This window comes from Ahaetulla prasina, chromosome 3, assembly GCF_028640845.1.
Source record: "Ahaetulla prasina isolate Xishuangbanna chromosome 3, ASM2864084v1, whole genome shotgun sequence".
Lineage (NCBI taxonomy): Eukaryota > Metazoa > Chordata > Lepidosauria > Squamata > Colubridae > Ahaetulla > Ahaetulla prasina.
The window spans coordinates 165,084,662-165,096,884 of NC_080541.1; the positions used below are offsets into that span (position 1 = coordinate 165,084,662).

Genomic DNA, 12,223 nt, shown 5'->3' on the forward strand with positions numbered 1-12,223 from the left:
ATATGTACATATACCTTAAACTATAAATGCTAGAATCTTGCTCTTAAAAAATGCATATGTTTTATTTCAAGAATTAAGAGCTTGTAAACTCTCAAAAGAAAAAAAAACCATTCATTTGGCTTTCTCAAACCCTTGGCTGTTCTCCCTCTAGTTCAAGTTCTATTTCTAGTACAGGGGGTGTAAAATCTGGATTTCTTTTTACTTAAATTGGAAAGAGATGTTTTATCCCCTGTGAAATATAATGCCCTAGCTGTTGTCTCCAAGAAACTGGTACTGAATTGGTCAAATTCCAGATCTGTGAATGTGGAATCAGGGAACTAATAGTAACAACAATTAATTAAGAACTGAAAATGCTCTCAGGAACTATTTTGTTCAGGAATGCACAACAGCAAGATAGGTTCAAGATGTAATTTAAATCGTATGCAGGTGCATGTACATTGCATACAGTCAAGATAAATAAAAGAAAAAGTGGGCTCAAGAAAAGAGATGAGAAAAAACAAAACATACCATAATATTTTGCATACCTTGCTGTGGCACCTGTTGCTTTCCATGATAAGAAATCCGGAAGATCAAAGAAGTGCCCTGCTTTTTCCCAGCAACACTCTCGCAAATTCTGATAATTTTTGTTGGAAATAAAAAGGATAGTTTTAGCTCATATAATTTAAAAACAAATTTAAATCATATGCACTAGCTAAGACAACACTGGTGTTCCCTCCATCCAAATTTAAGTTTCATCATTCTGTACAGAATGATAAAATTTTATAGAGAATTATTTGAGTTTTATTCATGTTTTGTCCTCCAACAAAAGGTATTAACAAGCAAAGCCATAGCCAACTCAAGGATGTTTTATATACTACATTTGCAACCTTCGAACATTTATTATTAAATCTCTGCAGCATGTATTACCACTACTTCTGCGTTCAGCCACACCTTCTATAATTTGTTTCAGAAAGAATGTTTTTACAGAGAGAACACAATGGTTCATTTCTCTATATTTAACCTCACACATAATTATATTTGTCCTATGATATTTTCCATATCTTGTGCTTTGAATAAAAGTTTAATGCAGGGGTGAAATGCTACCGGTTCGCTCCAGTTCGGGCGAACCAGTAGCAATAAAAACTACTGGTTCGGTCTGGGAGTAAAAAAAAGATACTGGTTCAGTTAAACCAGTAGTTTACAAAAGCTACGATCCGACACGTACTGCATTCGCAGTACGTGTTAAAAGGAGGCTTGGGAAGGTAAGTAGAACAGCAAGGGGGGATCAGCTGTGGCGTGCAGTTTAGCTTCGCTAGAAAGCAGGAAATCCTGTTTTCTATCAAAAGTAAATCGCGCGCCACAGGGGATCCTCAGATCATAGCTTTTTTAAACTACCTGTTCGACCGAACCGGTAGCTTTTTTAATGTGCAGCACAAGTTTGGTGCACACTGCACATCCGCACACAGTACACATTTGGTGCGTACTGCTCATGCACAGGCAGCACGTGTTTGGTGCACACTGCACACAGCACATATTTGGTGTGAATGCCCACTCACAGCACGTGCTTGGCACACAGCACACATGCACGGCCAGCAAACTGGTAGCAAACCAGTTCAGATTTCACATGTGGTTTAATGTTGCTGAATTTAATACTTTATTTCATGTAGCATTATGGTACTACCACTGTAATTACATGCATATTTATAGGCAGTTTAGTTTAGTGGATAAGGCACCAGGCTAGAAACCACAAGTCCGTGAATTCTAATCCCACTTTAGCCATGAAAGCCAGCTGACTGACTTTGGACCATTCATTTTCTCTCAGCTCAACCCACCTCACAGATGGTTGTTGTTATGGGGAAAACAGGAGTAGGTAGCATTAGATATGCTCAGTACTTTGAGTTTTTTATAAATATAATAAAGGTGGGATATAAATAAAATAAATAAATAAATGTAGATAGCATTATCTAACTATAATTCTTTAGATCCGATAGTTAAAGAAATCAATAGGAAAAAGAACAAAAGCAGGTATATTCTGGATAGAAATGAAATAAGAATTTCCAGCCAAGAGTATTGAAAATCCTGTAAAAAGTTTGTTCTTGTTCCCTTTTATGGAAGCCAGGACTAAGATGACCAGAGAGTGGTTTAGGGTCAATAGGGTCAAATGTCTGATGTAAAAGGAAAAATAAGTGGGCACTATTGCATCTTTTCAAAAGCCACAATAAAAAGACTCGAAAATGAGCCCCTTGAAACACATCCAAATGATTCATTTTAGTCACCAAAATGATTTGTCACCACTGGTTAGATCAGAAAAACACATCTGTTTTTGCTATACAAACTTACACTAACAGTAAGTTTTAAATATACCAACCTGATCACACAAGTCATTCTATTACTTGCAGTACTCCACACAATTAACAAGTGTACTGAAACTACCCTAATGCAGTGTTCAGTAGAGCAAGTCGTTTTCCATTGCTCCAGATTTATTTGTTAGTCACTGGAACCCAAGTATAGTTGGCCTCCTTTTCCCAAATACCTCTTTCTTCATGGAAATCACCATTTAGACTTCTTTTTTAAATGGCTATTTTGAAAGCACTGACTAGTCCAGGGGTGTCACGTGGCATACTCCCCCTTCGCTAAAGGGGGAGGGGCCGGGTGGGACCAGCACGTGACGCATCCAGCCTGCTGGCCGCGAGTTTGACACCCCTGGACTACTCTATTCCAAGTAGTTAATCAGTTGCAAATGTGATCATAATAACTTACTCTCCTGTTCTATCTACTCAGCAGATAACAATACTTTGATCAACTTCTTACTAGAAAGTGACAAGTCAAATCACTTACATGTTTTCCAAGAAATAGAGCTGAGATCACAGAACTCAAGGACCTACAACTTTAACAGCAGACACTGAAACAGACTTAATACACTGCAGCTAGAAAGCATTTCATTATCTATGTTAAAAATATCACTTTTGCTGATCTTTTTTAATGATGTTGACTTTAAGAAATAAAGTTCATTTCTTTTTTAAGAAATGAAACTAATCATTCTTCTGCTTTTTTGAATATTTAAGAAACATGATAGGTTTCAAACAATTGAAAATTTAAATCTGTTCCTTCCATTCCCACAAACTTCATATTTATTTCTGTATAATTATTCATATTCTGCCTCTACTGTTGATTTGAGGAGGCTCACAACTTCATAAAATCAATTAAACACTACAATCCTAAAAAGTGGTCAATGTATAAAAAGATGCTACTATCATAAAAACATAAGTCAGCATCAACCAGTAATAAAATCAATGTTAAAAATTAGATTTCAGTGGCAAGAGATACATTCCAAATTACTTAACACTTTCTAATTCTCCAAGGAAAGCAAGCTATTGCAAAATGAGAGGACTGAGATTGAAAAATCTTAAGAACTATATACAGGAAGTTATTATATACACAAAGGTGGAAGATATACCAATGGAGAAAGATGACAAGAGCTTCCAGGAATGACTAAATTGACTTGTTTGATCAAGGAGGGAACAAAGACAGGAAATGTATGGATTTTTTGCTGAAAGGGATTTACTACTTAAAAAGGGTTGCTTGTGGGAAGAAGCATATGTAATTTGGGAGGGAGGAGATGGTAACTATCAGGTTTATAAGTACTGCAAAGATGGGCAATTGCTTCTTTAGATATCCTTCTTTTCTTTCTGTTATCTTTTCCATATCTCTTTTTTCTACTTTTTATTTATATAGTTTTTTAATCTTACGTAAAACCTGCTTCTAACAATATATAAAAAGGGAAACCTATTTTGAGATCCCTGTTCTACTAAGATCCCAGGCTGGAGACTACTGGCAGCTTGTCCTCTTGGCCAACCCATCCTGGATGAGCAGATTCTATGCAAAGCAGGAAGCATACATACATGTGCATGCACATACTCACTCATTAGAGCCCATTATAAGCCATTATAGTAACTCTGAACTCATATGACCCCTGTAAAACAGGTAGTTCTCAAATTGCGATCACAACAAATCCAAAATTTCCATTGATAAGTAACAGTTGTTAAGTGAGTTTTCCCATTTTACGAACTTTTTTGCCACTGTTGTTAAGTGAATCACCGCAGTTGTTAAGTTAGTAATATGCTTGTTAAGTGAATTTAGCTTCCCGGTTGATTTTGCCTGTCAGAAGGTCAAAAAAAGGTGTTCCCATGACCCTAGCACACTACAACTGTTATAAATACAGGTGCCAAGCATCCAAATTTTAATCCCATGACCACTGGAATGCTGCAAGTCGTAAATGTAAAATGCAATCATAAGTCGCTTTTTTCAGTAGTGTTGTAACTTTGGTCACTAAATGAATGGTTCTAAGTTGAAGTCTTCCTGTGGTGCAGTGGTGTATTCATTTTTTTTTACTACCGGTTCTGTGGGCATGGCTTGGTGGGCATGGTGTGACTTGGTGGGTGTTGCGTGGCTTGCTGGCCATGGTTTGGTGGGTGTGGCAGGGGAAGGATACTGTAAAATCCCCATTTCCACCCCATTCCAGGGGAAGGATACTGTAAAATCTCCATTCCCATCCCACTCCAAGGGAAGGATACTGTAAAATCCCCATTCCCTCCCCACTCCACTAATCTGCTTTCCAGCTCCGTTCTCCTGTGCAGGGCAACAAAAGAAGACCCAGTCGATCAGGGACTCCGATCAGCTGGGACTCAGGAGGCAGTGAATAGATGGGGGCAGGGCCAACCAGAGGTGGTATTTACCAGTTCTCCGAACTACTCAAAATTTCCGCTACCAGTTCTTCAGAACCTGTCAGAACTGGCTGAATACTACCTCTGCTGTGGTGACCATACAGGTCATTTCCCTTAGCTAAGCATTAATCATGGCATTCCTCCCTCTTTAGCCTTCTATCTGCCCAATACTACATAGTAATCCAAACATTTGAAAAAAGAATCTAGCTCCTATCAAAAGCATGCTGAATTTGAAGCAATCCAGTATGATTTCATTCAGATTATAGTGGTTGTTTTTCAAGGAACCTTCTTTCTATTCCCCGCCCCCTCAAAATACCCCTGATTCATCAACATGGGGATAGGATCAGAACAACTAAGTGAATATTCCTTAATTGGCAGCAGTTGGCATGTAGAATTACAGCTAAGGGAAGATTTGATGATTATATAATTCCGCTCTCCAGAAGGAAGAACGTTCAACACAAATCAAATCACATTCTTAACAGAGAATGTGGGTGAAAGTGGGAGTTGAGGAGAGTAATTGGAAGTGGGCAAAACAGCATTATTCTAAAAATAATTGCCAGGCACAAGGTCTGCAAAATAAAGCCAGATTGGAAAGAAGGAGAAAAAAAATAACATCAACCTGTTTATTTAGCACATATAAAAATAAATTTTAAACTATTATCAACCTACTCCCAGAGCACAAATAGGGAGAAAGAAAATTGAAAGGCTTCAAACATTGGTTTACCATACCTGGCTATTGCATATATCACAAATATTGTGATAATTTCTGATGCATCACAAGGAAAGAAAAATCACACATACTGAACAGTTCAAGGTCAGCCCAAATCATTTAGTTCCCCAAAATAGAGCAGCACATAATGCTCTTCTCTCAAATCCAAAGCTAGTAGTTATTTTGGCATTTGAAGCAAAACAAAAAAACTCAACCCTCACAAGTACTTCTGCTCTTCTGAGATTAAAAATACAATAACACTTATAATAAATTAAATAATAATTTATAGTCCCTTTTATAGTACTTAAGATAAGCTTCCAGAGGCAACTGCTTCTGTCTACTTAATGAAAAAGGGAAAGGGAGGCATAAAAAGGCATAAAAGGAAGAAGACAGCAGAAATATACCAGGCATTTCAAAGAAGATGAAGGAAGCAGCAATGTGAGATGAAAAAGAATTATTGCATGTAATTGCCATTTGATTATTAATTGTCAAGCTATTATACTCTGACCTTTTACCCTGTGGAAAAAGCATGGGAAGGAAGATCTCTTTCCTTTCATGTAATAAATGAAGTGTGAATGAAGCTTTTAAAATCAATTTAGGAACATATCTAGTCTAATTAGTAATTCAATCTCTCTAATCTAAACTATCAGAAATATTCAGTCCAGACTGAAGGTGCCTAAGAATTATCCAGCATTTTACAGACTAAATTGTACCACCATTATAGAAAGAAAATGTAACAAATACTTTTTGGCATAATGCAAATCAACAGCCAAGGAATAAACATAATAACAAACAATAAATACAACTAAAATTCAAGAATTCAATGGCATACAGAGAGAAACATTTACCAATGACATCACTCAAGATAGTCTTCACTGTTATTTTTCTAAGACAAAGCCTACTGAACACTTCTTGTTTTGCATAAAAATCAGAGCAGAAGCTCTGGTTTCCTAATTTGGTTAGCCCAAATTCTAAGAAAGGTAGGAACAATAGACAATCAAAACTTCCAAGAAACTGGACTGGTCCAGTTTTATATGGTCCAAGAAACTGGAGAGAACAAGATTGCTTACTTCTTAGTGTGAGGAAACAGAGCTTATTTATCCAATGAGTTACATGAAGGAACGAGTGATTTGAAGTTGTTGGTATCATCTTATTTCTGCATGTTTATTTAAGATATGCAAATTCTTTGTATTAAAAAGGATGTGAGAGCACACCGTGTATTTTTACTTTCAAACAAACTATGTCAAATTCTGTGAGAGTACGGCAGCTATATAAATCTGTTCAGTAAACAAATAAAAGATAGATAGTGAGCTAGCTACCAAGATTCATGAAGTTCCATGAAAATAAACAATTAATTATAGAATAGTTTTTCCACAATTAAAGAAACAAACTATGTACAGAAAGATATAGTTAGTTTATTTATTACATACTCAGTAGGAATACAATTTGATCCTATAGCTTATAATACTAAGGAAAGCTATCCCTAGGAATTACAGAACCTTAGCTGTGGCTTTCTACCACCAATAATGGAAACCAAATCCCTGCCATCTGATTCGTATCTTATTTTTTTGTTCTAAATTTGAAGCATGGTAAGCATTTTTAAAGTCATTAAGTCATGCCTACTCCAGGCTGTGATTCAGCAATTGTTGGCACTATTCCCTTTCTTTTTCCACTATGGTGCTAAGTGACAATATATCTTTTCTGGTAACAAAGGGATGAGATAAGCTGATTTTTCTTAGCAAGACAGGATCAAGAGATACAGGTAATCCTCAATTTATGACTGCAATTAATCCAAACATTTCTGCTGCTAAGCAAGACAGTTGTTAAATGAATTTTGCTGCATTTTACAACCTTTCTTGCTACAGTTGAGTAACTCACTGCATTTGTTAACTTAGTAACCCAGCTGAAAAGTGAATCTGGCTTCCACATCGACTTTGCTTGTCAGAAGGATGCAAAAGGTGATCACATGACTCCGGGACACTGCAACCGACATAAATACATAGCGGTTGCCAAGCATCCAAATTTTGATCTTGTGCTGCAACAGTCATTGTCGCTTTGTGGCAAAGGTTGTTGAGAGTGTGGTTGCATGGCAGCTCCCCCGGCACCTGGAGGAAACTGTCTATCTGGACCCGTTCCAGTCCGGCTTCCGACCCGGTTATAGCACGGAGACGGCTTTGGTCGCGTTGGTGGATGACCTCTGGAGGGCCAGGGACAGGGGTTGCTCCTCTGCCTTGGTCCTATTAGATCTCTCAGCGGCTTTCGATACCATCGACCATGGTATCCTGCTGCGCCGGTTGGAGGGATTGGGAGTGGGGGGCACCGTTTATCGGTGGTTCTCCTCCTATCTCTGACTGTCGCAGACGGTGTTGACAGGGGGCAGAGGTCGCCCCGAGGCGCCTCACTTGTGGGTGCCTCAGGGGCGGATCCCCTCGCCCACCCTGTTCAACATCTATATGAAGCCGCTGGGTGAGGTCATCAGTGGTTTCGGGGTGAGTTACCATCTGTACGCTGATGATACTCAGCTGTACTTTTCCACCCCGGACCACCCCAACGAAGCGGTCGAAGTGCTGTCCCGTGCCTGGAAGCTGTACGGGTCTGGATGGGGAGAAACAGACTCAAGCTCAATCCTCCAAGACGGAGTGGCTGTGGATGCGGCATCCCGGTACAGTCAGCTGCATCCGCAGCTGACTGTTGGGGCGAGTTAGTGGCCCCAAAGGAGGCGGTTCGCAACTTGGGTGTCCTCCTGGACGGACGGCTGTCTTTGATGAACACCTGGCGCCGCCGCCAGGAGGGCCTTTACCAGGTTCGCCTGGTTCGCCAGTTGCGCCCCTTCCTTGATCGGGATGCCTTATGCACGGTCACCACGCCTGGTTACGCCTAGGCTGGATTATTGCAATGCTCTCACATGGGCTGCCCTTGAGGTGCACCGGAGGCTGCAGTTAGTCCAGAATGCGGCTGCGCGAGTAGTAACGGAGCCGCTCGTGGCTCCCACGTGACATCGCTGCTCCGTAGCTTGCACTGGCTTCCTGTGGTCTTCGGTGCGCTTCAAGATTTTGGTAACTATCTTTAAAGCGCCCATGGCTTAGGACCCGGTACTTACGAGACCGCCTGCTGTTACCTTTTGCCTCCCACCGACCAGACGCCGCACAGAGAGGGTCTCCTCAGGGTGCCGCCCGCCAAACAGTGTCGGCTGGCGGCCCCAGGAGTAGGGCCTTCTGTGGGGGCAGTGACGCCTGGAATGAACTTCCCCCCGGTCTGCGTCAAGTGCCTGATCTTCGGACCTTCCGTCGTGAGCTCAAAACATATTTATTCATTAAAGCGGGACTGGCATAATTAGTGATGTATTTTAATTGGGTTTTTAATATTTTTTAACTTTTTAATTTAAATTTTAATAATCGGCCTTTAAAATTTGCTCTTTTTAATTGTTGTTTTAAACTGTATATATCTTTGTTTTTACTTTGGCTGTACACCGCCCTGAGTCCTTCGGGAGAAGGGCGGTATAAAAATTTAATAAAATAAATAAAAATAAAATAAAATAAATAAATAAGTGTGAAAAACATAAATCACTCTTTTCGGTGCTGTTGCAACTTGGTCACTAAATGAATGGTTGTAAGTTGTGAACTAGCTGTACTCAGCTAGCCGTGGCAAACAGTTCCTTTTTTAATAAGTTATATGAATCAATAAAAAATTGATTGCAAAAAAAAAGAAAAAAATCAGAGCACAACATATAATCTACACTAAAACAGCCACCAACAATTTGTGAATTGTTTCAAAGATGTACTAGGATATCAGGCCATCCATCCAGAAGGCTATCACCTCCAGAAAAAATATTAAATAAAAAAAGCTTCTGAAAGTCATGAAATTCCATAAGATTAAGCCACATATAATGGCACAGCCTTTTCACATTTAAAGGCCACTACAGTCAATGCAGGTGTTAATTCTCATTTGGCAGAATGCATGTATTTCCAGTTTGGGCAAAAGGATAATCAAAAAGGTAGCAAATAAAACAGCTTACTGTCTTGAAATTTTTTCTTCCCCAATCTCTCCACTCAGCTGGGGGGGGAGGAGACAAAGGGTCAGGCAGAATAGTATTAGCTTGTTTTATTCCCTCTATACCACACCACACCACACCTTCTGACAAGCAAAGTCAATGTGGAAGCCAGGTTCACTTTACAACTGTGTTACTAACTTAACAACTACGGAGCAGAGATATTGGGAAAAAAGAGATTTCAAGAGAGTAATCTGTTTGCTCTTAAGTCAAGAATTATGAAATCACATAAAAGAAGGGATCAGGTAAAGAAGATTGCCTACAGAAATTGCTTGCTTTGTTTCTTCCCACTTCCCTTGGTCAGTGGAAAGATTGGAGAGAGAGAGATTTCAAGAGAGTACTGTGATCTATCTATTCGCCTAGCTCATCCACCGTTCTCAACTCTGGGCTGAGTGCACATATAAGTATTAATTCAAAGAAACTGTTTTTTCTCCTTGTAAGAATCTTCTTTCTCATCCAAATGATCTTCAAAGAATCATAACTTACATTCCTTTTATAAGGCAGTTAGGTAAGGCATTTTATACAGTAAATAAAATAATATAAAATGTTAATTAAGGAAAATTATTACTAGAATCCATAGAATGGATAGCTATAACAGCCATAAAAAAACAATAGATTACAATACCCCATCAGTTTAGAAAGAATTATATTTTTTTCCATCAAGAATAACAAACCTTATTATTTCTTTCATTGGTAGGCAAGAGAATGACATCCAACTTCTCATTCATCTATATTGGATATTATTCTATATCCATAACATTAAACTTGGCATGCCACAGACTTGTATTTTCATACTCATTTATTTTCTACAATTTTCTCCTTGAAGCTACTAGCCTAAACAGTGAACTTCATCTCTTTACTGTTTCTAGTTACCATTAAGTAGCAAGTATAGAAACCCAAAACTTTTTTCTAAATCGCTTATAAATTATTCAAACACCACTCAGTGGGAACCAGTTTAAGTGAATATTCATACCGGTATATCATTAACAGGATCTTCAAGCAATGCTAATTAACTCCTGTGAATACGAATTTTTCATTCTTAGCTTCTGCCAGCTCCAACCTTCACCAGCTCCAACTAATCCCAGCGTATGTTAAGAATCAGGAGAATCAAGAGACTTCAGCTCTTAAAAACTGGCAGGGGGCAATTTACACTTGACTTCTGTATTGGGAAGTCGGGATGCGCGTGGTCCGCATGGGCCATATCCAGCCTGCGGGCCACCAGTTTGACAGGTCTGCATTAGACTGTAACTGTATGTGCAAACTGACTTTTATACTTTTATACTTTTATGAGGACCCAAGATTGTTGGGGGCAATAAGTTGACTCTGTATATAAATATACAAGTAGGATGAAGACTATTGCTAACATAGTGTAAGCCGCCCTGAGTTTTTGGAGAAGGGCGGGATATAAATGTAAATAAATAAAATAAATAAATAAATACAGATAAAACAAATAAACTTAAATGGAAATTTTAGGGATTACAGGTAGTCCACAACTTGCCTGCTATTAGTCATGTCATGACATGGTAAACCCATGGTAAACTCCAACTGAAGAGATGTCTAGTCTACCCTAACCTTTCCAGAAATATCGATATTTGAAAATGTATTGACAGTTTGAAAATACTAAAAGTTTTAATACTAATTGTTTTAAATTCTGGCCATTTTGTAATATGTTTTGTTTTAGTTTTGTTTTAAAGTGTATATTGTTGATTTTTTATTTGGCTGTACACCGCCCTGAGTCCTTCGGGAGAAGGGCGGTATAAAAATCGAATAAAATAAAATAAATAAATAATAAATAAAAGTTCTCTGTATTTTAAAAAGCGACTTATTTCCTGAGCAGACACTATTTTGTCAATAATTATCTGCATCCATGTCTCTTAAATACTGTTTATGTATACTACAACATTCTATAGCTTTTGCAATCCAATACACTGTCTAGAGATCTTATATGTAGCAGTTCCATTTTTCTTTGCATTTCTCAATTAGAAATGTACATCTTTCAAACTGAAACATTCTGCCTTACCTCTTATAATAGGATACTGACAATGAGATCAAAAGTGCCTCTCAGCACCTTTCCCAACATGCTTTCTACAGAAGGCTAAGGAGAGGACCAGGTTAGAAACAATGATTGGCTAAGTCAGCTGGAGATATTGGCTGGAGCATTAACATGAAGCAGATTGAGAACAATTGATAGACAGGTTAGAAGATTCTTGACAAAGAAGCTTTCTTGACAAAAATGGCAAAGCCTATTGAATTCTTGAACTCACTTCTTTCATCCATAGCAACTTAGGAGGCTGCATTTCAACTGACATCACACCACCAACAAAGGACAGCACACTATGCTGTGTCTCATTGATGCGTGTTACTTGATTAGCTGCACGATGGTCCATCCACATGATGATATTTCGTTTGTGTTCTCCTTATAAAACAAAAACCAAATCAGTCACTGTTTCCATTAAAATCTTTAGTACACATATTCTCCTTTCCAGATACTATCCATAGCAAAGATATGCTTTTTTCATTAGAAACAGGCGCCGTACGTATAATTACAATAAGTTTAAACCAGGGGTCTCCAACCTTGGCAACTTTAAGACTTGTGGACTTCAACACACAGAGTTCTTCAGCTAGCAAAGTCCACAAGTCTTAAAGTTGCCAAAGTTGGAGACCCCTGGTTTAAACAGATCACAAAAATAGTCACACATGACTGCTGTAACTGGGCATAACTACAATTAAGAAAATTCAATATTGACAGGTGATCCACCCTTT

General features: G+C 38.5%; 1 protein-coding gene across 6 annotated transcripts in view; it reads right to left on the reverse strand.

Annotated features, from left to right (window-relative positions):
- Window positions 1–12,223, reverse strand: part of FGGY (FGGY carbohydrate kinase domain containing) — a 195,157-nt gene that overhangs the window by 137,573 nt on the left and 45,361 nt on the right. For all 6 annotated transcript variants that reach the window (XM_058174692.1, XM_058174696.1, XM_058174690.1 and 3 more), the window contains 2 exons: window positions 11,725–11,876; window positions 525–613 (listed from right to left, as the gene is read on the reverse strand). In XM_058174692.1, coding sequence (XP_058030675.1) covers window positions 525–613; window positions 11,725–11,876 — 241 coding nt within the window. The remainder of the gene's footprint in view (window positions 1–524; window positions 614–11,724; window positions 11,877–12,223) is intronic.